Source organism: Coregonus clupeaformis, chromosome 1, assembly GCF_020615455.1.
Source record: "Coregonus clupeaformis isolate EN_2021a chromosome 1, ASM2061545v1, whole genome shotgun sequence".
NCBI classification, from domain to species: domain Eukaryota; kingdom Metazoa; phylum Chordata; class Actinopteri; order Salmoniformes; family Salmonidae; genus Coregonus; species Coregonus clupeaformis.
The window spans coordinates 84,321,705-84,349,573 of NC_059192.1; the positions used below are offsets into that span (position 1 = coordinate 84,321,705).

At 43.3% G+C, this 27,869-nt stretch overlaps 3 protein-coding genes across 7 annotated transcripts in view; 2 read left to right on the forward strand and 1 right to left on the reverse strand.

Annotated features, from left to right (window-relative positions):
* The window catches only part of LOC121575530 (E3 ubiquitin ligase RNF157), a 63,612-nt gene extending 59,794 nt beyond the window's left edge, over positions 1-3,818 (forward strand). For 2 of the 4 annotated variants that reach the window (XM_041888701.1, XM_041888718.1), the window contains 2 exons: positions 1,338-1,397; positions 2,362-3,818. In XM_041888701.1, the coding sequence (XP_041744635.1) occupies positions 1,338-1,372 (35 nt within the window). In that variant the 3' untranslated portion in view covers positions 1,373-1,397; positions 2,362-3,818. The remainder of the gene's footprint in view (positions 1-1,337; positions 1,398-2,361) is intronic. The other 2 variants (XM_041888694.1, XM_041888710.1) reach the window with 1 other exon arrangement.
* A 7,010-nt stretch (positions 3,819-10,828) lies between these two features.
* Positions 10,829-19,555, forward strand: LOC121575559 (leucine-rich repeat-containing protein 59). Its single transcript, XM_041888736.1, has 8 exons — positions 10,829-11,038; positions 11,330-11,448; positions 11,738-11,797; positions 14,357-14,515; positions 17,213-17,317; positions 17,609-17,681; positions 18,279-18,473; positions 18,556-19,555. The coding sequence occupies exons 2-8, from the start codon at positions 11,350-11,352 to the stop codon at positions 18,885-18,887; spliced, it is 1,023 nt and encodes a 340-aa protein (XP_041744670.1). The 5' UTR covers positions 10,829-11,038; positions 11,330-11,349; the 3' UTR covers positions 18,888-19,555.
* A 96-nt stretch (positions 19,556-19,651) lies between these two features.
* Positions 19,652-22,818, reverse strand: nat9 (N-acetyltransferase 9 (GCN5-related, putative)). 2 transcript variants are annotated; one of them, XM_041888755.2, is made up of 7 exons: positions 22,778-22,818; positions 22,310-22,402; positions 21,821-21,930; positions 21,448-21,588; positions 21,234-21,293; positions 21,001-21,095; positions 19,652-20,713 (listed from the first exon to the last, which is right to left on the reverse strand). In XM_041888755.2, the coding sequence occupies exons 2-7, from the start codon at positions 22,384-22,386 to the stop codon at positions 20,552-20,554; spliced, it is 645 nt and encodes a 214-aa protein (XP_041744689.1). In that variant the 5' UTR covers positions 22,387-22,402; positions 22,778-22,818; the 3' UTR covers positions 19,652-20,551. The 2 variants fall into 2 exon arrangements, with proteins under 2 accessions (XP_041744689.1, XP_041744699.1); XM_041888765.2 differs by having other exon boundaries at positions 22,310-22,398; positions 22,778-22,796.
* Between the last annotated feature and the right edge of the window lie 5,051 nt (positions 22,819-27,869).

The following is a 27,869-nucleotide window of genomic DNA, read 5'->3' on the forward strand; positions in this document are numbered from 1 at the left end:
AAAAACAGGTGTAAAAACGGGCCTTTAGCTTTGTTTCTCTAAGTCTGTAGTTTCTGCGGCCACCAACTCTCAAACTACTTGTCCCTATTTTCCGGCCTTTTCATTACAAAGCTCAGGCCGCAGAGCGAACGCAGAGATTTAGACGTCTGGCTACTTGAGAGCAGTCCCTATTTTAACGGATGTCTGTTCTATCAATGAAGAGATCAGGTACCACGTCTTTAACTTTCAAAAAGGTGTCTTAAAGGAAGTCAATCTTTAAGGAATCTGCGTAAAAAAAAGAAATATATATATAATTGCTGACAAAGCCTTAGCTACTCCCATTCCTGTAACTCCCAACATATTGCCCCCTCTCCCCCCCCTCACCTCTCTCCCCCCCCCCTCACCTCGCTCCCCCTCGGGCCCCTTGTACCCCCCTCCCCCTCCCCTACTCTTTGTGGTTGTCGTCTGATGAATTCTCTGTGATGTAAATGTGTTCTATTCTCTCTCTCTGTTTCTCTCCTTTATCCATCATTGTTATGTGAATTATTTAACAAACTATTTCAGTGTCTCTGTGAGTCTCCCAAAAGGTTGTAAGTCTTTTGGATTTAAGAAACGGACAGAGTCCCGGTCTGCATAGTCAGAGATTTATTCATTGAGAATTCGGCCATCACAATTTCAGAGTCCATCTTTTATAGGGCGGCAGGTAGCTTAGTGGTTAAGAGCGTTGTGCCAGTAACCGAAAGGTCGCTGGTTCTAATCCCCGAGCCGACTAGGTGAAAAATCTGTCGATGTGCCCTTGAGCAAGGCACTTAACCCTAATTGCTCATGTAAGTCGCTCTGGATAAGAGCGTCTGCTAAATGACCAAAAAATAAAAATGTATACTCACACGTCATACAAAAATCCCTCCTCTCTATAGGCGGGCTGTAGTTTTCCACTTTAAAACTGCTCTCCTGACCATCAGTACACACACACACACACACATGCACTCTTCCAAGCCTAACAGTTTCTATAATCTACTACAGGTTCTCTGAATGCAGGGTAGTTTCTTTTGGTAATGGCCTATTACCGTGAATCGTTACGGACCCAGCCTGAGCAATCCCAGACTGCCCCAGTTAATGAATAAAGACTACTGACCTTATCCTTGCAGCCGAGATTCAATGTAGGTTTGGATTCCGTCACCATCTCTGTCATTAATCAGGTGTCCTCTGGCCTGTCTTAACCCTTAATGTCAAAGGGCAGGACTTTCTATTTACGAATGTATCATTCGCCCGTCGACGGTTTTCAGAGTTACTCTCTCTCTCTCTCTCTCTCTCTCTCTCTCTCTCTCTCTCTCTCTCTCTCTCTTTCGGATGGACAGATGCGGACTCGTGCCTTGTGCACATTGAGGAATAGATATGGCTATAGCTGTGGCTAACTGGTAGGTTAGAGGTTGTTCTCTAAACTAAAACCACAGATTCTTCACGCTATTGACTTTCTGTAGACTGCACTACCTGTTATTAACCACTAGTAGCAGTATAGCATGATGTAGAGCAGTGAACTATTACCTTCGTCCTGGAGAGCCAAACGGTGTGCAGAGTTTATATTAGTTGCAGCCCAGCACTCAATCACCCATCTTTGACTAATCCTCAAGAAGACCTTGATTAGTTCAATCAGGTGCAGTCAGTGTTGGGCTGGTACAAAACCCTGCATGTAGCTACCGTAGCTCTCCTGTTTTTCAGGGACGAATCCCAACTTGAGAAACACGTCTAGCAAAAGTGTTTTGTGCACGTTTCTGAAGTTGGGATCGGTCCCTTATTGAATGTGCATCCAGCCCAGCAGGCCTCACTTTAACCCCCCATCTCTATGACCAGTTAGACTGGCCAGCCACAGACTTTAGACACTACCATTATCACCCACTAGATGGAGATAGACCAGCGAGCACAGTCCTCAACACAAGGGTCTTGCATGTTGTTATTATCTTACATCCTTTATTTTTCTCTCTCTATATCTATTTTTCTCTCTGTGTCTGTCTCTGTCTCTCTCTCGCTGTCTCTCTCGCTGTCTCTCTCTGTGTCTCTCTCTCTGTCTCTGTGTCTCTCTCTGTGTCTCTCTCGGTGTCTGTCTCTGTCTCTCTCTCTGTCTCTCTCTGTCTCTCTCTGTGTCTGTCTCTCTCTCTGTCTCTCTCTGTGTGTGTGTCTCTCTCTCTCTGTCTCTCTCTGTGTGTGTCTCTGTCTGTCTGTCTGTCTGTCTGTCTGTCTGTCTGTCTGTCTGTCTGTCTGTCTGTCTGTCTGCCTGTCTGTCTGCCTGCCTGCCTGCCTGCCTGCCTGCCTGCCTGCCTCTCTCTCTTCTCTCTCTCTCTCTCTCTCTCTCTCTCTCTCTCTCTCTCTCTCTCTCTCTCTCAGGTCTGATGTATCTGGGAGGCTATAGGCCAGTGTTGGAGCCCCTGCCCCACCAGTAATATCAACCTGGAGAAGCAGGGGGCGGAGACTAGGGACAGCCAGCGTCCCAAACACACACCTCGCACACCACGCCGCTGACCACTCATTTTTCAACACACACGCACGTCAAATTTCAACCTCATTGCTATAACAGCACATATTGATATTTTATCAATTTTACACAACCTCATCATTACGCAGTAGACCTTCCCTGCTGCATCTACTCACCTGATTAACCAACGCCCATGTCCTTCATCCATCCTGAGGCAGTGTCCTCACTCAACCATCCTACACTTCTCTTCACTCTGGACTAAAGAGGAGGAGCTTTTATCGCAGTTGCTAAATCTAACAGGGAAGTCTTGAAGAAGAGGATTTAACCAATCCACAGTCCAGAAGGAGACTTCTAGAGTTAGACCACTCCCCCCCTCAACGTGTCATAATGGCTTTCTTGTGTTTTGTGTCATTGATTTGTCCTTTGGGATGCCTCCCCTTGCCTCTAACAACCAACCAGTCAGGGGTCAGTGTACTCCGTTCCATGAACCAGTAATCTCTGGCCGTGGTTTTGCATGCAGCGCTCTGATGTCTCCAATCAGCCCTACTGTACTCAACAGTCTGTCCTCTCACAACTACCTTGTCTGAATGGGACTATCCTTGTTAGCTAAGAAACTGGACTTGCTGTATGTGGTGGTGAATGGAGGATTTGATCCAAAATGTCAGATTTGCCCCCAAAATGGAGGACTTGATTTGCTCCAAAATGGTGGTAGATACTGAACTGTAAAGGAGACAGAGGGGAGAATGTACGATGCTGATGCAGTATGTGTAACTCTGAGAGGGGAATGTAATGTAATGATTTGTTTTGGGGTTATTAACTATAGAAGAATGACCTCTGAACTTTGAACTACCCCCTGTACTCCTTGCACACCTTTCCCAACACACACACCACCCTACAAAAACACATGTGCTGTTCGATAGACAAACCTGAACCTTCTCCTCATTTAGTGAAAACCTTTATTTTGTTTAATTGATATTGTTTTTGGTGTAAAGCTCTCCTGGTAAATTCGTCACGTTTGGTGTTTTATTTGTTTAAACAAAAATGTGTTGTTTATTATGTGGATGATTATATATTAAATGAATAATGGTTTTGAGAAAAAAGGGATGATGACACAACACTAAATGCACTTCTAGCTGTTACCTAGGCAACACACTTTGCGGTGCATGAGGCGATTGTAGAGTAAAACATGAAAGTCTAGGTCAGGCTCAACACCCCTGTAGAGTACCCACAGTGGTACACACCTCTGACCTTTCTGTATTGTCATTATGGGACGATCTCAATTGCATACTCCTTGTGTCCTCTCTCCTCTCGCCTTGTCTCCTTCTCAAAAACCTCTTGGAGGAGAAAGTCAGAGTGGAGGGACCTCTGGCTTTCTCATCCAATGGGTTTTGAGGAGGAAACGAGGAGAGAGGAAGCGAGGAGTATGCAATTGAGATCTTCCCGTTGTCTCCAAATGACACCCTATTCCCCATATTGTGCACTACATTTGACCAGAGCCCTATTCCCCATATTGTGCACTACATTTGACCAGAGCCCTATTCCCCATATAGTGCACTACATTTGACCAGAGCCCTATTCCCCATATAGTGCACTACATTTGACCAGAGCCCTATTCCCCATATAGTGCACTACATTTGACCAGAGCCCTATTCCCCATATAGTGCACTACATTTGACCAGAGCCCTATTCCCCCATATAGTGCACTACATTTGACCAGAGCCCTATTCCCCATTTAGTGCACTACATTTGACCAGAGCCCTATTCCCCATATAGTGCACTACATTTGACCAGAGCCCTATTCCCCATATAGTGCACTACATTTGACCAGAGCCCTATTCCCCATATAGTGCACTACATTTGACCAGAGCCCTATTCCCCATATTGTGCACTACATTTGACCAGAGCCCTATTCCCCATATTGTGCACTACATTTGACCAGAGCCCTATTCCCCATATAGTGCACTACATTTGACCAGAGCCCTATTCCCCATATAGTGCACTACATTTGACCAGAGCCCTATTCCCCTTTAAGTAAAGGTAGTAAGCCATATGGGGATTATGGTGCCATTTGAGATGCATAGATTGTCAATAAGACACACTATAGATGCCCTCTTCCTTATCCTCAACTACAGGCTGGCAACAGCTCTCAGTTAGCTGGTGTTCACACACTGTCAGCTCATACACCCCTACCTGTATCCCTCTCACCTACAGTATACTGGGCCATGGTTCACTTTTGTAAAACAATCGTTTAAAAAAAACCAAAGTCCTTTACCATGTATTGTTTACATCCAGTGAATGAGAAAACTGAGACAAAAGCAGATAAGGACATGAGGTCACAGCTATAGGCTGGGACATTTGACCTATGTGTAAATGTGTCATTTGTGTACATCAGATTACTTCTTGCATCGTGTCAGTGTCTGACAGGATCAGCAAGAGGTTGTGACTTAAGAAAAAATGTTGGATGCGTCCAAAATGTAACCCTATTCCCTATATAGTGCTCTGAGATTGATTTGTGAAGGGAGCAATGTCTCATGCACTGAGATTGTGAATGAGCTTGATCAGGGTTCAAGAACAGAACAGAAAAGCCATGCTTACATTCCGGAATGCAGACTTATATGGTGGCGACAGAATGTTGACTGGTCATTTCTCCTCATGGTTCTAATACTCTTTTCACACACAAAACTCTCTTTTGTGGAACCAGAGGTGCTATCTGTTTCATGGGAAACGTACAACTTCAAATTAATGATATATGTCATCTTTCTTCCCACACTACGTTAATGTGGACGTGTTTAACTATTCTTGTGGGGACCTGAAGTCCCCACAAGAATAGTAAACAAAAAATGTTTTACCAACTGTGGACATTTTGTTTGTCCCCACAAGGTCAAATGCTATTTCTAGGGGGTTTAGGGTTAAGGTTAGAATTCGTGTTAGGGTTAGAATTACGTTAAGGGTTAGGGTAATGAGCTAGGGTTAGTTGTCCGTGATGGTCCCCAAGAGACGCCCCCCTTCTCATTACACATCACCCTTTGTTACTGTTGCCAAGCCCATCAAGGTCCTGATTGGTGAACCATTGATCCATTCACAGCCCTTTGTCTGTTGTCAAAGTTAGGTACACCCACAAACAGTGCTTTCAACTTATTTGACACACTTTGACATACATGATTACATTGGGCTGGTTCATTTATACAGTAATTATTATTCAACATGTACTCACCTGGGATTTGAACTCACAACCTCTTGGTTCACAGCATTCCAATCTTCCTGTTACACCACCATGTCTATGTCAATGAATGATTTCACCTGCATTGCTACACTTTGAAGTAAATCTCAGCTCTGTTATAAGTACACTCAAGAAAACTATTTTATTTATCATAGTGATTAAGGAGTAATATGCCCCACCAACATCAGACAACTATACAGAAAACCCTAAAATTGCTGAAATAAGTAAATAAAATAAATGATGAGAGAATAGTCAGATTAACTGATAATTGACAGACATGGTGGCACAGCAGGAAGATTGTTATGCTGTGATCCAAGAGGTGGTGAGTTTGAATCCCAGATGAAGACATGTTGAATAATAATTACTGTATAAATAAACATACACAATGAAATCATGTCTGTCAAATATGTAAATTGAAAATATTTTATGTTAAAAGCACTGTTTGTGGGTGTCCCTAACCTTGCCAACAGACAAAGAGCTGTGAATTGATCAGTTGTTCACTAATCAGGGTCTTGATGGGCTCAGCAACAGTAACAAGGGGTGTGTATGTTTGGTGTGATGTTGATGAAATATTCTCCTAACTCTCAGAACACTGGGCACAAATGTTCTTGCAACGTTCCCATGAAATGTGTCTAGAACATTCTTATATTCTGAGAACATGTCAACCATGCTCCATGTATGTTTGGCGTGACGTTGATGGAATATTCTCCTAACCCTCAGAAAACTAGACACATTAATGTTCTTGCAACATCCCATGAAATGTGTACCTAATAAACTGGCCACTAAGTGTATATTTTGGCATAAAGATAATTTGCCTGATAATGCGCTAGTGGACAAGCAGCATGACGGTGTCAACGGTACAGGCTGGTAGTGGTGATGTAATTGAGCAACGTTTCCATGCCCTGAAGAATTCAGGCTGTTCTAGAGGCAAAGGGGGGATCCAACCCGGCACAAGATGGCCACTAAGTGTATAATTTGGCATAAACATAATTTGCCTGATGATGCGCTAGTGGACAAGCAGTGGCGGATTTAGTGATTTGGAAGCCCTTGGCAGAGGCCATTCTAATTAACACAATCATGGCTACTGAACAAAGAGATTTTCGGAGCCGGCTCTTTTAGGTGAACGAATGAAAAGGCTAACTGAAAATACTTGAAGTGCCCTTCACTAGTAAGTGCCCTTCATTAGGTATTTGCATCACCACATAGAACAGGCGTGGGAAATAATTTTGGCTCGAGGGCCAAATCTGGAAACCATGTGTTTGATGTATTTGTAACCATCCCGCCCACTACGCTCCAGTCATTACCACGAGCCCGATCACCACAGTTAAGGTGCCACCAACCTCCTGTGACTGTGCCACAGTATGGTGTCCCTACATCAGTGCAATAAGACAGGTCTTAACCAGCTACAGCGTATCGTCAACAGGGCTGCTCGTATCAAGACCGGGCATTCACGGAGGGAACACATATAAACAGAGGTTCTTCTGCAAAAAGCTGGAATCCAACCACTGACGGACAGGATCCATTACAACACCCTAGTGACTGTTTTCAAGGCCACACAGCACAAACTGCCTGAATATCTACCCCAATCTCATATTTTTAATACGTGCTTGATGTAAGGGGTGTGCCCAGAAGTTTGGAAAGAGTCAAAGGTTATTCCGCTACCTAAGGATAAAATAATCTGCATTCACTAGTCCTAATAGTCATCCTATAAGCTTGCTGCCGGTGTTAAGTAAATTATATCTGTACAAATCAAGGATTATTTCTTATGTAATGGTCTGATAAAAGTGTTCTTTAATAGGTAGCTTTTCAAACACTAAAGATATAACACCGTGGTGTTCCTCAAGGAAGCTGCCTAGGCCCACTTCTCTACTCTATCTTTACTAATGATTTACCTTCAGTAATGAACAAAGCAAGAGTGGTAATGTATGCTGATGACTCTACAATGTAAAGCGCAGCATCAGAATGTAGTGAACTAAGAATGGTGTCTGAGTGGGTTGATATGAACAAATTGGTGTTGACCATTTCTAAAACTAAATGTATTGTATTTGGTTGAAGATATATGCTTGCTGTTACAAGAACATTTTCAGAGTATGTAAGATCTAGCACTCTGAATCAGGTGATTCAATCCATGGTCGTATCACACCTAGAGTACTGTCCAGTTATATGGTCATCTGCAGCAAAGAAAGATATAAAAAAGCTCAAAATCACTCAAAACAGGGCTGCCAGATTAGCTCTTCATTGCTCTATCTGTATGAATATTATCCAAATGCATTAGAATCTCTCATGGCTTCACGTTGAAAACAAATTACTATCCAGTCTTCTGATTTTCTTTAGGAATGTTATATATATATTTTTTAAACACAGTATTTTTCAGACCAGTTAGTATATACTAGCAACACGTATAACCACCAAACCAGACAGGTAAATTCAGGGCATCTCAGACAACCCAAGCCAAGGACAAATCGCCTTACATCTACAGTTTTATATACAGCCATAGCTGAATGGAACTCTTTACCAATCCATATTTCTCAGGCAAAAAGTAAATCCACCTTCAAGAAAAAAAGTAAAAGAACATCTAATGCGATAGACCATATGACTGTACAGGAAATAGAAAGCATCAACTGAATGTTACATGTGTTACTTGTCAGGTATTTTAATTGTCTGTATTGTCTACTTGTTAAATGTTTGTAAAGTCTTACTTTGTAATTGTTTGTAACGTTTTATTAATTGGTGTTGGACCCCAGGAAGATTAGCTAATGTTACGGCGTTAGCTAACGGGGATCCTAATAAAAATTCACACAAAAACTTCACATCAGATCTGTTCAGGTGGGAGTCTCCACCCATCCTCCGTGGGGCACACATGAGCAGCAGCCAAAGCCTTTGACCAGTGGGACCGACACCTACTGACACAACCATCAGCGAAAAACATGACCTTCCAAGGCAGCCTGCAGTTCTTTGAAACATTGCGCTGGAACAAGCTGTACTTATCCACATGACAGCTAGCCAGCATGTCCACCTTCAAAAGAGCTGTACACATACAGTGAGGGAAAAAAGTATTTGATCCCCTGCTGATTTTGTACGTTTGCCCACTGACAAAGAAATGATCAGTCTATCATTTTAATGGTAGGTTTATTTGAGCAGTGAGAGACAGAATAACAACAAAATAATCCAGAAAAAAGCATGTAAAAAATGTTATACATTTATTTGCATTTTAATGAGGGAAATAAGTATTTGACCCCCTCTCAATCAGAGAGATTTCTGGCTCTGTGTCTTTTATACAGGTAACGAGCTGAGATTAGGAGCACACTCTTAAAGGGAGTGCTCCTAATCTCAGTTTGTTACCTGTATAAAAGACACCTGTCCACAGAAGCAATCAATCAATCAGATTCCAAACTCTCCACCATGGCCAAGACCAAAGAGCTCTCCAAGGATGTCAGGGACAAGATTGTAAACCTACACAAGGCTGGAATGGGCTACAAGACCATTGCCAAGCAGCTTGGTGAGAAGGTGACAACAGTTGGTGCGATTATTCGCAAATGGAAGAAACACAAAAGACCTGTCAATCTCCCTCGGCCTGGGGCTCCATGCAAGATCTCAATGCAATGATCATGAGAACGGTGAGGAATCAGCCCAGAACTACACGGGAGGATCTTGTCAATGATCTCAAGGCAGCTGGGACCATAGTCACCAAGAAAACAATTGGTAACACACTACGCCGTGAAGGACTGAAATCCTGCAGCGCCCGCAAGGTCCCCCTGCTCAAGAAAGCACATATACAGGCCCGTCTGAAATTTGCCAATGAACATCTGAATGATTCAGAGGAGAACTGGGTGAAAGTGTTGTGGTCAGATGAGACCAAAATCGAGCTCTTTGGCATCAACTCAACTCGCCGTGTTTGGAGGAGGAGGAATGCTGCCTATGACCCCAAGAACACCATCTCCACCGTCAAACATGGAGGTGGAAACATTATGCTTTGGGGGTGTTTTTCTGCTAAGGGGACAGGACAACTTCACCACATCAAAGGGACGATGGACGGGGCCATGTACCGTCAAATCTTGGCTGAGAACCTCCTTCCCTCAGCCAGGGCATCGAAAATGGGTCGTGGATGGGTATTCTAGCATGACAATGACCCAAAACACACGGCCAAGGCAACAAAGGAGTGGCTCAAGAAGAAGCACATTAAGGTCCTGGAGTGGCCTAGCCAGTCTCCAGACCTTAATCCCATAGAAAATCTGTGGAGGGAGCTGAAGGTTCGAGTTGCCAAACGTCAGCCTCGAAACCTTAATGACTTGGAGAAGATCTGCAAAGAGGAGTGGAACAAAATCCCTCCTGAGATGTGTGCAAACCTTGTGGCCAACTACAAGAAACGTCTGACCTCTGTGATTGCCAACAAGGGTTTTGCCACCAAGTACTAAGTAATGTTTTGCAGAGGGGTCAAATACTTATTTCCCTCATTAAAATGCAAATCAATTTATAACTTTTGACATGCGTTTTTCTGGATTTTTGTTGTTGTTATTCTGTCTCTCACTGTTCAAATAAACCTACCATTAAAATTATAGACTGATCATGTCTTTGTCAGTGGGCAAATGTACAAAATCATCAGGGGATCATATACTTTGTTCCCTCACTGTATCTAGATCAGTGGAGGCTGATAACTCTGGGTCTTCCTGTGGCGGTCCTCATGAGAGCCAGTTTCATCATAGCACTTGATGGTTTTTGCGACTGCACTTGAAGAAACTCCCCAATGAAGGTGCCACCAACCTTCTGTGCTGTATATGCTTCTGTGTATGGTGTGTTTTCATTGATTCTATGGAACCCAGGACTTCCTGGAAAACAGTGGCAATTGTTACTGAGTGGACTATCCTGGCTAAATAAATACAAATGAATAAAATATCAATGTGTGTGCAGAGGTTAGCATATTCAAACACTATAGAAAGAGTACTTATGTTACCCAACTTTGTTCCTGGTTATAATAAACTGTGTGCTTTTCATGTCATTTTTCAACTAAATAATTGTATTGTAGACTATGCTGAACAACAATAAATAAATAACCTTCCTGTGTGTGTGTGAGAGAGAGAGAGACTTGCCAGTTGCTCCTCCAAGCTGTAGGTGGCGATAATGCTCTGAAATGTCGCGTAATTGCCCCACCGCCAACTGGACTGCGAATTCAATCAATGACGTGGATTTTCATTGTCACAACTAACTGCAGCCTGGCTAAAGCCACACACAAATTATATTTGTCAGCGATTTACTTGCACTGTACGAATATTTTGCCAACTGTCTTTAAAGTAGAGATTGTTGTAGTATTTATTAGTAGGAATAGAAGATCTGAGACGCTTGAAAACGGTTGTGATTTCTCAGTGAAACAGGTGAGTCCTTTGATTAACGTTACCAGGAAAAGGTTACTTTGCTGCGCTGTCAATGACACTGTAGCGAGCAAGAAAAGAAAGTGTAACTTTGTAGCTAACTAGTCAGCTTAGCTAAGAAGTGATTGCAACGACAGTAAAATAATAACATTGCAACAACGTAGCTTACGTTAACTAGCTTGTTGGCTAGATAAGCTACAGCAGCTAGCAAACCATAGTCAACATGTCAGTTAGCTATTCTATTAGTTATGTTTGAACGTTTCTGTTTTCAAAATAACTTGTATTCTCCCCCAGCTCCCCACCCAAAACTCAGGATGAGTAAAAACAAGGTGTTGAATCTGAAGGACAAAATCGATGGCAACGAGATGGATCTGAGTCTCTGTAACCTCACTGAAGTTCCTGTTAAAGAACTGGTAGGCCCACAACGACACACACACATCACCTTTATAAAGCCATGTATTGTAGGCAACAGTGGAGGCTGGTGGGAGGAGCTATAGGAGGACAGGCACATTATATAATGGCTGGAATAGAATAAATGGAACGGAGTCAAACATGTGGTTTCCATATGTTTGATTTGTTTGAGACCGTTCCATAAATTCCGTTCCAGCCATTACAATGAGCCCGTCCTCCTATAGCTGCTCCCACCAGCTGCCACTGGTAGGCAATAGTCATGTTGTCATACCCTTATGTGTGTGTTTTCAGGCTGCCTTCCCTAAAGTCACAGTCCTGGACATGTCCTGCAACAATATCACCTCCCTGCCTGTGAGTAACCTTGAATGAACCTAGTCCCAAATGTGGTGATGCATTCCGTTGTGTATAGCATAGCCACACACATTTACATAGAAGAAAAAAGTAAACGTCCCTTGTCTGTCACAAATGTTGAATACAATTATATTTGAACTTACTGTGTCGATTGTCCGTCGGGTTGGTCTTTCAGCGGGTTGAAATTTGAGACAAAATATCCACAGGAAAGTATTATTAAACCCATTTCAAAATGCTGGTCTGTGTGTGTGGCAATCAATATGTTTGATCATGACCAAGGCACATGCACAAGACGGAAGTACATGCACACGATGCATGCATACTAACTGAAGTCTTGCAGGTGTTTACATGGTTTTGCACATGTGCCAGGTGATAGAAATTTCAACGGCAGTACCGGCGCTCTACAAAGTCAGGTAAATAATACTTTCCTGTGGATATTTTGTCAAAAATTTAGACCAGTTTAGGACCAACTGCACAGACAACCGGTAGAGTAAATTCAAATGTAATTTTATTCAACATTCTGGCTTGTAAGAAAACTTTACGTTTTTGCAGTGCTTTGTTTGACTGTATACCAATAATTGGTATCACCAACCAAGTTTCCATCCAACCTTTTTATCCATGTAAAGGACATGTCGGATAAAGAATGTCATGACAGGCCTGATGAAAACAGCTAATTTGTCGGTAAACTTTCCAAATGTCAACCAAACAAAATACGCTAGACGAGGTGTGATCTTTTTGTCTGTAAAATTTATTATGTAAGAAATGGCGGTGGAAACGCCTTAATGTGCAAATATTGATATAATAACCATCATATAGAAATAAACTTGGAGTCATTCTAAGATATTTGTGTGGTCCTACCACTACGACTTGGGAAAGCATGCAGTTTATTAGGCTACAGATTAAATATGTAATGATGAACTTCACAGGGTGGTGAAAGTGCACGTTGATGAGTTTGTTGTTCCTTTAGAAAAGTTTGTGGTCAGATGCAAATCCTTAAAAACATAGGTGCTGGGCTAATAAAGAATACTAGTAAAGAACAAGAAGGCCCGCACACTGTTAAAGTTTCCAATTCACTGCCTTATTGACAACGTTTCCATCCGAAACAGATCTTCGTCAGGTCAAACAAACTGAGTACTCGCATGACACATGGTGGGTGCAAAAGCAGTTTGTGCATCTCTAATCATTTGATATCAATGAGATGGGCACATGTAGTAGTTTCAGAGAATAATATATATTTACAAAATGACCAATTAGGAGACCTGGAAGGCTGCTCCTTTCCAATAAATATCGAGGGTCTTATTCTGGTGACACGATGATCGATCCTTGGCAGCCGTTTGACAAATAAAAAATGATCTCTCTCATCCATTATAATCTCATCATGTAGGCTAGCCTACCAGTACTGTATCTGCGAGCTGTTGGCTATGGGCACAGCCAACAACAGAATGGGCACATTTGCTATTTAACGCAACAGTTTTTGTGACAACTATCGGTAGAGTTGAAAATGCGATGGAAACATATTGAACTTTGTATTTTTATTCGGTACATGAAAACTTAAGTGAAAAAGTACATTTTGTGCACTACGTCATCACGCACTGATTTTTATCCACAACAAGTCAGTTTGGTGGAAACACACCATTGTTGGGAAAATTCGCATATTTTCTTTATTCAGAGTTTAGAATATTTGCATGAAAATCTGTCGCCAATTGGATGGAAACGATAGTCTTATTTATTAGAGAAGAATGAACCCAGCCCCAAAGCCAAACACTTGTCACCACAACCTTCAGTTCAAATTCCAAATTCTAATTTTATTTGTCACATGCGCCGAATACAACAGGTGTAGACCTTACCGTGCAATACTTACTTACAAGCCCTTAACCAACAATGCAGTTCAAGAAATAGAGTTAAGAGAATATTTGCTAAATAAACCAAAGTAAAAAAATAAATAAAAAGTAACACAAATAAAATAACAATACCGAGGCTATATACAGGGGGTACCGGTACTGAGTCAATGTGTGGGGGTACAGGTTAGTGGAGGTAATTTGGACATGTAGGTAGGGGTAAAGTGACTATGCATAGATAATAAACAACGAGTAGCAGCAGTGTAAAATCAAAGGGGGGGGTCAATGTAAATAGTCTGCTTGCTGTGCGGTAGCAGAGAGAACAGTCTATGACTTGGGTGACTGGAGTCTTTGACCATTTTTTGTGCCTTCCTTCAGTCAGTTGTGTTAGTGCTGGGCTGGAACTGAAGCCTGCTCACCCTGTTACTCTCCGCTGAAGACAACTGGCTAATGTCACTGACTAATGTATGGTAGCCTACCCAGCCGGATTGTCAAGGAGTTGTACTATAAGGAAGTGGAGGAGGAGAGGTGTATGGGTAGAGCAGGAGAGGCGTAGGGGTTAGCAGAAGTAGTGTACCTTGAGTTTCCTCTGAGTGTTGAACTTGTGCAGACATTCCACTGTCTCCTGTCTGTGGATCATAGGCGCCATGGTGGAACGTTGCAATAGGAGTGGAGAGAGATTATTATTACAGACTGTACATAACAGTGTGTGTGTGTCCAGCTGGAGTTCTGCAGCCTGAGTCACTTGGTCAAGGTGGACCTTAGTAAGAACCAGATGACTGTTCTACCTGACGATCTGGGTCGCCTTGGCAACCTGCAACACCTGGACCTGTACAACAACAAGCTGACCATTCTGCCTGTCAGCTTCTCACAGCTCAAGGTGGGTAACAAACACACACACACACACATTAGGACTGGGAATTGCCAGGGACCTCACGATACTTATCCGTATCTAATCGCTGAAGTTAGCATGTTTTAAAAGGGGAAGCATGTTTCCCCATTGGTACCCATGTTACAGAAAGACACAGATAATGAAACATACACTACCGGTGAAAAGTTTTAGAACACCTACTCATTCAAGGGTTTTTCTTTATTTTTACTATTTTCTACATTGTAGAATAATAGTGAAGACATTAAAACAATGAAAGAACACATATGGAATCATGTAGTATCCAAGAAAGTTTTAAACACTTCAAATAGCCACCCTTTGCCTTGATGACAGCTTTGCACACTCTTGGCATTCTCTCAACCAACTTCACCTGGAATGCTTTTCCAAAAGTCTTGAAGGAGTTCCCACAAATGCTTAGCACTTGTTGACTGCTTTTCCTTCACTCTGCCGTCCAACTCATCCCAAACCATCTCAATTGGGTTGAGGTCGGGGGATTGTGGAGGTCAGGTCATCTGATGCAGCACTCCATCCCTCTCCTTCTTGGTAAAATAGCCCTTACACAGCCTGGAGGTGTGTTGGGTCATTGTCCTGTTTAAAAACAAATGGTAGTCCCACCAAGCCCAAACCAGATGGGATGGCGTATCGCTGCAGAATGCTGTGGTAGCCATGCTGGTTAAGTGTGCCTTGAATTCTAAATAAATCACAGACAGTGTCACCATCAAAGCACCATAACACCACCTCCTCCATGCTTTACGGTGGGAACTACACATGCGGACATCATCCATTCACCCACACCGCGTCTCACAAAGACACGGCTGTTGGAACCAAACATTTCCAATTTGGACTCCAGACCAAAGTACACATTTCCACCGGTCTAATGTCCATTGCTTGTGTTTCTTGGCCCAAGCAAGTCTCTTCTAGTTATTGGTGTCCTTTACATTTAAATTTTTTACATTTTAGTCATTTAGCAGACGCTCTTATCCAGAGCGACTTACAGTTAGTGCATACATTTTATTTATATTTTTAGTAGTGGTTTCTTTTGCAGCAATTCGACCATGAAGGCCTGATTCACTCAGTCTCCTCTGAACAGTTGATGTTGAGATGTGTCTGTTACTTGAACTCTGTGAAGCATTTATTTGGGCTGCAATTTCTGAGGCTGGTAACTCTAATGAACTTTTCCTCTGCAGCAGAGGTAACTCTGGGTCTTCCATTCCTGTGGCGGTCCTCATGAGAGCCAGTTTCATCATAGTGCTTGATGGTTTTTGCGACTGCACTTGAAGAAACTTTCAAAGTTCTTGAAGTCTTCCGTATTGACTGACCTTCATGTCTTAAAGTAATGATGGACTGTCGTTTCTCTTTGCTTATTTGAGCTGTTCTTGCCATAATATGGACTTGGTCTTTTACCAAATAGGGCTATCTTCTGTATACCTTGTCACAACACAACTGTTTGGCTCAAATGCATTAAGAAGGAAAGAAATTCCACAATTAACTTTTAAGAAGGCACACCTGTTAATTGAAATGCATTCCAGGTGACTACCTCATGAAGCTGGTTGAGAGAATGCAAAGAGTGTGCAAAGCTGTCATCAAGGCAAAGGGTGGCTATTTGAAGAATTGATTTGTTTAACACTTTTTTGGTTACTACATGATTCCATATGTGTTATTCCATAGTTATTCTACAATGTAGAAAATAGTAAAAATTAAGAAAAACCCTTGAATGAGTAGGTGTTCTAAAACTTTTGACCGGTAGTGTATATATCTGCCCGGGTGTAGTAGCTAGTTCCCATCATCACCAAGCTCTTCTAGAGCAATAATTATAGCAGGCAAACTGCAGCACAATACAAGGCCCATGTTCATTGATGCCATTCTGCTGGAAATAAGTTGGACTAAGAACTAGAGAGAATTTATTCAAAGCAATTACCAGTCCCAACTAAGTGGGCATAATTTGTGTATGTGTAAATGCTGCTGACTTGGCAAAATGAGTTGGTGATGACTCACATTTCTCATGTATATAATAGAGGAAAAATAGACCCAAACATCAGTGTACAGACAGCCCAGAGAACCTGCTTATGCAACCATTTGATTGTGGTAATGTCTCGAGCAAGAGGGGCATAGTGTTCCTATGTTCCGAGAAGCAATACAAGCTTCAAGTGGTGCGCTGGTATGAAAACCGTATTCACCCCGCGTCCCTAAAGTCCCATTATTCTCCTGGCATTTTCACCACTATTATTCATTAACATCATCATTAGTATGGTAATCTATGCTTAATTCTATAATATATAGTCATATTTACAGGTACTTAATTACTTTTTGGCAGACACAGATATTCATCAGAAAAATGTGTAAAGCCCTGTGAATTAGCTGGGAATAAACTTTGAATCTGACCATCAACAGTAGGAAAGGCTAACTGTAATCAACCTATCCATAACATTTTACAATAATCAGAAAATGATATTGTTAGTTCGTTACTAACAGGTTTAAAACAGTGAGTCATACATCCCTTTCATATCCAAGACTATACAGTAAACTCTACAATAAGAATAAGCCAGCTATCTTTGAGCTGGGTAAACTTAGTGAACTCCAACATGACCACAGTGGCATATGGACGAAGGTTGAAGACAGAAAACAATTCACACAGTCTCAACAGGCTTATTTGTGTGTGTGTGTGTGTGTGTGTGTGTGTGTGTGTAGAACCTGAAGTGGCTGGATCTAAAGGACAACCCTCTGGAAATCAACCTGGCGAAGGCTGCAGGAGACTGTCTGGATGAGAAACAGTGTAAACAATGTGCTGCCAGGGTAAGACTGGGAGGGAGGGAGGGGAGGGGGGGTGGGAAGGTAGGCAGAGGGAAGTAGAGGAGATTCCGCAACTCTTGGAGGACAATGGAAGTTGATAATAAAGCTTATTCATTGTTAAAAGAAGCAGAGGGAGGTAGGGAAGAAAAGATGGACTGAGGGAGTGAATAAAAGAGGTAGGTAGGGATGGAGAAATGAAGGGAGAATGGGGGAGGAAGGAAATGTTGGTATAGACTAGAGGGTTGTTTGGTTCCAGCATGGTGCAATATCATTTCGATTACAATATGATTGTAGGTTCTCCAGCACATGAGGATCCTTCAGGACGAGGTGGACAAAGAGAGGGAGCGGCGCTTCCTAAAGGACAAAGGTGGGTACTACAATGCAGGTGCCAGTGGTCAGTCAACGGGCTCCACCCGTCAACCTAGTTCTGCGTCCAAAATGGCACCCAATTCCTTATGTAGTGCAGTACTTTTGACCAAAGCATAGGGCTCTGGTCAAAAGTAGTGCACTATGTAGGGAATAGGCTGCCATTTCCAGGGTATGGTAGTAGGTACCAGGCGCACCAGTTTGAGTGTGTCAAGAACTGCAACGCTGTTGGGTTTTTCATGCTCAATAGTTTCCCGTGTGTATCAAGAATGGTCCACCACCCAAAGGACATCCAGTCAACTTGACACAAGCATTGGAGTCAACATGGGCCAGCTTCCCTGTGGAACGCTTTCGACACCTTGTAGAGTCCATGCCCCGATGAACTGAGGCTGTTCTGCGGGCAAAAAGGGGTGCAACTCAATATTAGGAAAGTGTTCTTAATGTTTTGTACACTCAGAGTACATCGAACGTGATAGAAAGTGAACATCAAAGCTTATGAGGTTTTAAATTCATTAGTTTGGGTTGGGGATATAAACTGATTATGACACATTTGTAACTGTTAATCTGTTTTCTTTCGTCCGTCCCTCCATCGCATTAGAACTGGAGAAGAAGAAAGAGACGAAGCAGAGGGAGAGGGAGGCGAAAGAGAGGGAGGCTCGTAAACGAGACAAGGCAGAGGAGAAGGAGAGGAAGAGGAAGGAGTACAACGCTCATATGGCTGCCTTGGCCGTCCAGGAACAGAAGAATAAGAGAAAAGAGGAGAAGAAAAAGCGGAATGGACAGATAGCAGCAGGTATGCAATGGGCGCATTCCAGGTTGTCTTTAATGTAGTCGTGCAGCGCACGTCACTGACTCACATCTCTTTCTCTCTCCAGATAAGAAAGCAGCAGCTGAATCCACCCCCAAAGCCCGAAGACGCTCTCTTATTGGCCTGCTGTTCAAGCTCCTCCTGCTGCTGCTGCTGGGATTGGCTGGCGTCGTGGGGGTGTGTCAACTGACCGGGCTAAAGGAGGAGGCAGTCTGCGCGCCAATCAACGTTGCCGTGGATGACGGCCTATCCTGGGTCCGGGAACAGGAAGTAGATGTGAGGGTCCGCGACCTGGTACAGGAAGTGGATATCAGAGCCAGAGAGCTGCTGCAGAAACTCCTGGAGCCGCTCGGAGTCGTACCTATGGCAACGGAACCCGTGGAAACGGTAGAAAACTGAAGGATGGACTGACGAGAAAGAAAGATGGACGATCAGCTTAAATTCCTATGGAATTGTCCTGTCGTCGCTCCTGGTTTCCCCTCTTTGTATGCGCTCTGTTTTTAACCAGTGGCTGTCTGCGTCAAAATTCACTAACATCCTGGTTCCCTACAGTATGTGACTCTAGTCCAAAGCACTATTAAAAAGGGAATAGGGTGTGATCGGAGACTTGCCCTGTGACACATGCACACTCCCAAGTCAACCCCCAGCCACTGTAGATCTGAAAGGTCTGGATAGGTGTACCGGCATTCAATATTATGGAAATTCACTTGCCTAATAGAGGGCAAGATGAAGCTACTATATACGGCTTATACCTGTCCTATTCCTTTCAGAACTACGCAGGTGCACAGGGCGTAAAAGGTAGGGGTTGATTTGGAATTGGGCAATAGTGACTGGCCCCGTCTGTGCTGCATTGAAATCTTGAGTCCAACTGCAAATCAGAGCCAGGTATAGGCCAGCATTTGAGCCAATCAGATCATGTTATAAACAGTATGTATCTGTGTTTGGTTGGGGCTGTGAATATGGAGTAATCCTGTGCATTTTACATCTGGGGTAAATTGGCTACACTTGTTTTTGTAATGCGTAATCTCTGCTCATGGACTGTCAACAATAAATGGCTATAAGCTTGAGAATTGTCTTTGTAAAGTTTTTGCATAGAGACGTGTACATGAGAATGGAGCATCATGGCATGCCTCAGTTGATTGAATCAATGGAAAACCCATAAATATAATTGGGGAAAAAACCTTACCACTTTGGCAATTTTAATATCTACATAGTACATTTGTAGAGTTACAAAACACTGACAAACAACCTTGACGGCAAATATACATTTCTGTTTCTGTAAAAAAAAAAAAGACGTAAGACACTTGACACATGATTGGAATAGGTAGATGACTGACTACATAAGCTCTACAATACAGATCATCCAAGCAAAATACAAATAACTTTGTCCCATTATATGGGTGAAAACTGTACTTCTATGAACAGTCCATGTTTCTGACAGGGCGTATCACCATCCGAAAATCGACTGTGCTGTGTGGAGTCTAGATAGCAAGCGTCAATAGAGTTCAGGGAATCCTTTGTAGACACACTGAGTAGCCATGAACTATTATTAGGGTTAATAAATTTGAGGCCTGGAGTTTTCCCCAGCCATGTATAAACAACACAGTAGAGTTCCGTTCAACGGTAGCCTATAGCAGCCACAGGCCATGGGGTCCTTCGCCCAATTAAACTCTCCGTTCCAGGTATTCGACTGTACCCAGAATGCCTTGCTCTGACAGGAGGAAGTTGCCCCTAAACGCTGATCTAGGGTCAGTCTTACATTCCCTCCCTAATGGTTAGGGTTAAGATTGGGGGAGGGGGTGCTGATCCTAGATCTGTGCCTAAATGCAACTTCTACCAAAGCCCAATTCTGTATCTCCCCCTTCTCCTCGAAGTGTGCACCCATACACTGCCCCTACCCCCTATGGATTTAAAAGGAATGGACAGACGTAAGAAATGTGTTAAAGTCCCTCTAGTCTAGCCCATGATTACACCCATCCAATGCTTTCTAAATGCATGAGGGGGGAGTGAATGAACGCACACTTCGGGAAGGAGGAGGGTAGCGAATCGGTAGCAGCAGTGTTTCACAGGGCGGCGTGTGACGATGTCACTTCCTGCCGGCTGTCCCGGTCCTTCCTGTACTCTCTCTCCTGCATGAAGGCCATGTCCCCCAGCAGCCGGGTCCGCACCGCCTGGTCCACCGTCATGCCCAGGGTCACCTCCCTGAACACCTCGCTCACTGACAGCTGCAGGAGTCAAGGGCTAGGGGTTAGGGTGAATATACAACTACAAGAGTATCATACTTTGGAAAAGACCTAGTGAAATTAGGTATTCTGACTGCATATACAATAAATACACGAACAATTTCAGTGTTCAACGTAGCCTTTGAGTTGGGGAAACTGAACTGAAATACAGAGCAATAATAATCCCTCTTTAAATAACTAAAGTAAGGATGACCAACATATTGCAGTCGTTTATAAAGGTTTCCCCTAGTAAGGGATGTGATTAACACCACATATAAAACCCTGCTTACCTCGTGGAAGTGGAACCTTTTGAACATGGCGATGCTGACTTTGTTGTCCAGACCGATCTTCGCCTCAAACTTCCGGATCCCCAGTTTGGTCACCCCTGACAATGAAACACAGCACAGCTGTTACTATGGCAGCACGATCACAGTGTTCTAAAACCCTGATTCTAAATTCCCAACGTTTTAAAATCTCAATATTAATCTAAATTTCTGTCATAGTGAAATATCTCTGTACGTACCGTAGCAGATCATCATCCGTGTGACCTCTTTTCCCAGGCCTTTGCCTCTGTAACTGGGCTCTACAGAGGACATGCAAAAGCTGTGTGACTGATAGAAAACCAGGAGTGTCTGACCAATGACATTAATTGACCAACTGAGTACCAACAAGGAATGAGTGGAATTGTGTAGCATGTTTATTACACATTTATTCTAGGTGTTTTAGGTGTGTGTGACCTGCAATCATGATCTCCAGCTCGGCGAGGGAGGAGTCACTGGGGTCCGTCAGGAAGATGTTGACATCTCCCACCATGCACTGCTCTTCCTGTACAGCAGGGTCCGCCCACCGTTGTTTATCCAGGATGATGAAGGTGCACTCTGAAAAACAGAGTTTGGGAATCAAAACAGAAAGACAAGAAACTAAAGAATTGTATTTTAAAATCCCCTTTATTGGGTCAAGACCCTACATGACATGAAACATTCATGAGAGAGAGCGAGCGAGCGAGACCACAATGAAGGTGTTAAAGTGTAGAGACCATCCTAAAGAGCCCCTTGAAACACCACCGTGTGTGTGTGTGTGTGTGTGTGTATGTGTATGACGAAGGCTCACTGTCATCATCCTCCCTCCAGCTCCTCTGCATGTCATACTCCTGCTCCAGAGTCAGCGGCTCAGATGCAGTCAGCTGCTGCAGCTCAGGACAGCCCATCCACTGGTGGTACCTGTCATGGAGAGGTAGATAGATACATGCACAGGTCACGGGTGGAGAAAGGGACAGGTAGATACAGACAGGTACAGATGTGGTCAGCTCAGGAGAGCTGATCCACGGGTAGTACCTGCAACCACACAGACAGGGGACAGGTGAGAACCGGTAGATAAAAGGTAAATGGTGAAAAACAGACGCAGGTAAATACTGTATAAGTGCAAGCCTATACAATAAACTACTGCTAATTACTACAGTCTGCAACAACAGAACGTAATCTTTTTATAGGCTGCAACAAAACAAACACACAATGAATACGTGATTTCACGATAAGAATAAGCAATTACAGCGGGACAATCAATGACAGTGAATTGATATAATTCCTATTTATTTCCTACCTGGGTACATGATCTGCGTTGTAAGGCACCAGTACGACGTGTTTCCCCTCCAGTAAGGTATCTTCGTTTATTCTCATGATGAGTGTTACCTGACTGACACGACAGGCGACACAAACATTAGCTAACGTTAGTTATCTAGCTAGCCATCCAGATGTTTGTCTGCTAGCTACGGATAATTATGTATGTTATTTGCTGACAAAGCATTTATTTGGATTTTCTGTCGTTGGAACAGCTAGAGACAACTTCACAAGCTAGCTATTCATTCATGTCAGCAAAACTAGGCAGCTAGCTATTTAGCTAACTAAACGTAATCTCATTGGCATTTGTTAGACATGCAGGTGATGAGATCTTTTATGAGAGACTTTCCATAACGAAACCTGTGCCATGTTGTTATGTTTTAGTACCTAACGTTACAGTTGTCAGTTTCTCTAGCTAGCTAGCTAACTAACTAACTGGCTGGCTACTTACCGCTGAAAAAAATAGCTACTTCCTTATTCTTCTTCTTCTATGATATAATGGCGGTCCGCAAACAAACGTTTAAGGTGCATGGCGCCACCTACTGTTCTGGAGTGTGCGATCAATCATGGCTGCAGTCCAAACTCAAAGTAGACAGCCCTCGGCCCTAAATATTCAGCCCTTGAATGACGTTTTACATCGTCACATCCGAGTGTACCTTAAGTGTCCCTTGCCCAAGCGAGGGAGAGGCAGGGAGGAGGGGAAACTACCAGGCAGTTGGAAGGAGGTAGTAGTGGTACCAATCCGGAAGCCCGGGAAGGATTCAACGAAGCCAACAAGCTATCGGCCAATGGCTTTAACATCACATGTTTGTAAGATTATGGAACGTATGATTACGGAGAGGCTAACTTACTTCCTGGAGAGCAGAGGGCTAGTAACTGCATATCAGAGTGGGTTCAGGAAGGGTAGGGGAACTATGGATCCAGTGCTCTGCTTAGAAGCAGAGGTCAGGAAGGCTCAGGTGAACAAGGAAACTGTTGTAGCTGTCTTTTTTGATGTGGAGAAGGCGTATGATATGTTGTGGAAGGAGGGGTTGTTAATCAAGCTTGATATTATGGGGGTAGGAGGAAGAATGTACAACTGGATAAAGGACTTCCTGTTTGGAAGGTCTATCCAGGTGAGGGTGGGGAAGTCTATATCAGGCAGCTACTTGGTGGATAATGGTACACCGCAGGGGAGCGTGATTAGTCCTCTGTTGTTCTCGATCATGATCAATGATGTTTACTCTCAGGTACAGGTCGTTATTTGCAGATGATGGTGCCTTATGGAAGAGGGGAAGAAATGTGCCATACATAGTCAGGAAGGTACAGGAAGCAATTGATGAGGTAGAGCGGTGGGCATTAATGTGGGGATTCAGGTTCTCTGTAGAGAAAACTCAAACAGTGTTCTTTACCATTAGGAAGGTGGGAGATGAGGTATGCTTGAGGTTATATGGGAGAAACTTGGAGAGGGTGGGGGCCTTCAGGTTCCTTGGGGTATACTTTGATACTAGACTGACCTGGGCAGAACACATTGAGAGAGTGGTGGGAAAGTGTAAGAAGGTGCTAAATGTGATGCTCTGTCTGACGGGGAAGGAGTGGGGGGCTGGGCGTTCCTCATTGAAGACCATGTATGTTGCATTGATCCGATCTGTAATAGATTATGGAAGTATAGCATATGGTTTGGCAGCCCGGACCTCACTGGAAAGGCTAGATGTCATACAGGGGCAAGGACTCAGAATATGTAGTGGGGCGTTTCGGACGTCCCCAGTGGCTGCATTACAGGTGGAGATGGGGGATATGCCATTGCAGATTAGGAGACAGCAGCTGGCAATGAATTATTGGGTCAACCTACAAGGACATGGGGTGTCTCATCCTGCGAAAGGGATTTTACAGGCATGCTGGGAACATGAGCGAAGACCGAACACGAGCTTTGGGTGGGTGGGTAATATCCAGGCGAAGGAGATGGGACTGTATGGAAGGGAGTTTAGTCCAACGGTAGTTATTCCTGTAAATCCACCATGGCTACTCCCGCCTCCAGTAGTTGATTTAGAAGTGTTGGAGAGACTACAGAAAGATAGGGAGGGGGTTGATCCAGCTGATTTCTTTAAGAGACGTCTGGAAACTGTGTATCAGGATTTGTGGCCATTTACACAGATGGTTCAAAAGATCCAAGGACAGGACGTACTGGATCAGCATTTGTAGTGCAGGAATGTGGGGTGGAAGTCAGGAAACGTATTACAGATCATCTGGCTGTATATACGCCAGAGCTGATGGCCATACTGTTGGCCTTGCAGTGGGTGGAGGAAGTTAAGCCAGATAGAATAGTTATTTACTCTGACTCAAGTGCAGTGTTATTGAGCCTCCAGTCCTTTAGCTCACGTAGCAGACAAGACCTGCTTTATGAGGTGCTACAAACCCATGGCAGGATTAAACAGATGGGTATTCAGATAAGATTTACTTGGGTTCCAGCCCATGTGGGGGTGGAGGGGAACGAGGTTGTAGATGAACAGGCTAAACAAGCACTTAGTAGTGGGGATGTTGATGTTGAAGTGTCAATGAGCAAGGCAGAGGCAAAAAGACTGATATATACAGTGATGGTGCAGAGATGGCAGGAGCAGTGTAATATAAATAAAACGGGAAGGCATTTATTTCAGGTACAGAGGAAAGTCGGGGAGGGGAGGACGGCAGGGAGGGACAGAAGAGAGGAGGCTATTTTTACAAGATTAAGGGTGGGACACAGCCAGTTGAATAAGACGTTAAACGTGATAGGAAAGCATCCAACAGGAAAGTGTGATTATTGTCAGGAAATAGAGACTGTGGAGCATGTATTGCTACAGTGTGGGCAGTATCAGAGGGAAAGAGAGAGGATGAGATTTAGTATGCGGGAGAAGGGGATACAGGAAATTAGTGTAAAGAGTATATTGAGCAAAACGTCATTAGATATAGTCTCAAATATTTTGTTATATTTTTTAAGAGAAACGGGGTTGGCAGGTAGGATTTAGTTTCTTCCCGTCTCTGGCCCACATTCCAGTACGGTAGGTGGCGGTAATGCACCATAATGTTGGATGCCAACCGCCGATAAACCCCACTGAAGAAGAAGAAGAGGGAGCGGCAACATCCTTGGTGGAAATCTTGAAGTTGAGCTTAAAAACAACCAACCTAAAGCAATTAATGTACCTAGCAAGCTAACGTAGCTAGCTAGCACTCCTGTCATGTAGCTAGCTAGCTACAGTTACCCATAGCTGGCTAGCTAGTTTTATAGTTTGGTAATTTATTCCATGTATTTATTTCAGAATTCCCCAAAATATGTTTGTGAAGCTAGCTACGTTTTATAGGCTCCTCATTATGAGACTAAGCCAAATTGCCAACGCTAAAATCAATGTCATCTATATATATTTTTTTGCAAGCTAGTGTCATAATTTTGTCTTTCAATGAGAATGACAGATCTATTTCTATGTGAATTTGGTTGGGTCGCCCAAAAAGTTACATATTGTGAACATTAAAGCTGCAATATGTAACTTATTGTTCAACCTGACCAAATTCACATAGAACTGTGAGTTATAGATCTGATTCTCATTGAAAGCAAATCTAAGAAGTGGTAGAGCTGTTCTATGTGCACTTTCTATGCTTACCGTACTTACGTTTCGGTTTTGTACCCCAGCTTCAAACAGCTGAAAATACAATATTTTTGGTTATGGAAAATATATTTCACAGCGGTTTAGATGGTACTTCACCAGGGATGGACAACTTTGATGGGGGTGGGTGTTATGAGAATTATTTAACAAACTATTTCAGTGTCTCTGTTCGTCTCCCAAAAGGTTGTAATGCTTTTGGATCAAGAAACGGACAGAGTCCTGGTCTGCATAGTCAGAGATGTTTATTCATTGAGAATTCTGCCACAAAATGGTCGTACAATATTTTTATACGCACACGTCATACGAAAATCCCACCCCTCTGTAGGCGGGCTGTAGTTTTCCACTTTAAAACTGCTCTCCAGACCATCAGTTCACACACACACACACACACACACACACACACACACATTCTCATCATAGTCTCTCTCCTCCCTAAATTCCTCAGTTATCGCCGTTCTCACAATATTCTGCACCATGTTTAACAGTTCTCCTTCTTCTTCGCCGTCCGGTCTAACTCCTACTCACATTGCTAAATAGTAACACAATGTCATAATCTTTACTGGTCCTACACTCACACATTACCAGGTAGTAGATTCTAACACATCTCACACAGTTTCGGAGTGTAATAATTAGTCACTACTAAGAAAGTACTAATCATACTTAAAACAAGAACATTTCACAACTATATTTAAGGGTGGAACATTTAGTCATTACTTTTAACCTGTATATATTTTAATTTCTATATCAGTGGGGGCCAAAAAAAACTAAGTTTTACAGCTAATTTCCTGCAATTCTACACATTTTGCCATAGGGTGGAGGCAAATGTTTGCAGTTTTTAATAAGATAATTGATGATCAATGGGCACCACCCTGGTCGGTAATTCGACCCTGCTAACTATACGTTTAGTTAGTCTAGTGGCCAGCTAACTTGTCAATCAAATTTGTTTTTGCTGACATGGACTAGTTGAGTGACTGCTGATGCACAACCACATTTCGAAATTGCACCTCGTGTATTCTATTATTCTAACTCTCAACAGTTAGTTGAGACCCCGACTGAGTAACAAAAAAATAAATTGGTCCCCGGCCTACATAAGGGCGTCCTGCAGCTGCAAATTTATTACAAATAATAAACAGAAATACCTTATTTACATGAGTATTCAGATCCTTTGCTATGAGACTTGACATTGAGCTCAGGTGCATCCTGTTTCCATTGATCATCCTTTAGATGTTTCAACAACTTGATATGGAGTCCACCTGTGGTAAATTCAATTGATTGGACATGATTTGCTAACGCACACACCTGTCTATGTAAGGTCCCACAGTTGACAGTGCATGTCAGAGCAAAAACCAAGCCATGAGGTCGAAGGAATTGTCCGTAGAGCTCCGAGACAGGATTGTGTCGAGGCACAGATCTTGGGAAGGGTACCAAAAAATGTCTGCAGCATTGAAGGTCCCCAAGAACACAGTGGCCTCCATCAGTCTTAAATGGAAGAAGTTTGGAACCACCAAGACTCTCCTAGAGCTGGCCGCCCGGCCAAACTGAGCAATCGGGGGAGAAGGGCCTTGGTCAGGGAGGTGACCAAGAACCCGATTGTCCCTCTGACAGCTCCAGAGTTCCTCTGTGGAGATGGAAGAACCTTCCAGAAGGACAAACATCTCTGCAGCACTCCACCAATCAGGCCTTTACGGTGGAGTGGCCAGACGGAAGCCACTACTCAGTAAAAGGCACATGACAGCCCGCTTGGAGTTTGCCAAAACGCACCTAAATGACTCAGACCAAGAGAAACAAGATTCTCTGGTCTGATGAAACCAAGATTGAACTCTTTGGCCTGAATGCCAAGCGTCACGTCTGGAGGAAACCTGGCACCATCCCTACGGTGAAGCATGGTGGTAGCAGCATCATGCTTTGGGGATGTTTTTCATCGGCAGG

Coding starts and splice junctions, on each gene's coding strand:
- LOC121575559 (XM_041888736.1), top strand. CDS start 11,350: ATGAGTAAAAACAAGGTGTTGAATCTGAAGGACAAAATCGATGGCAAC. Junction 17,682..18,278: donor GCGCTTCCTAAAGGACAAAG/GTGGGTACTACA, acceptor CCATCGCATTAG/AACTGGAGAAGAAGAAAGAG. Junction 18,474..18,555: donor GAATGGACAGATAGCAGCAG/GTATGCAATGGG, acceptor TTCTCTCTCCAG/ATAAGAAAGCAGCAGCTGAA.
- nat9 (XM_041888755.2), bottom strand. CDS start 22,386: ATGAGAATAAACGAAGATACCTTACTGGAGGGGAAACACGTCGTACTG. Junction 21,589..21,820: donor CTGGAGGGAGGATGATGACA/GTGAGCCTTCGT, acceptor TCTGTTTTTCAG/AGTGCACCTTCATCATCCTG. Junction 21,096..21,233: donor ACGGATGATGATCTGCTACG/GTACGTACAGAG, acceptor TTTCATTGTCAG/GGGTGACCAAACTGGGGATC.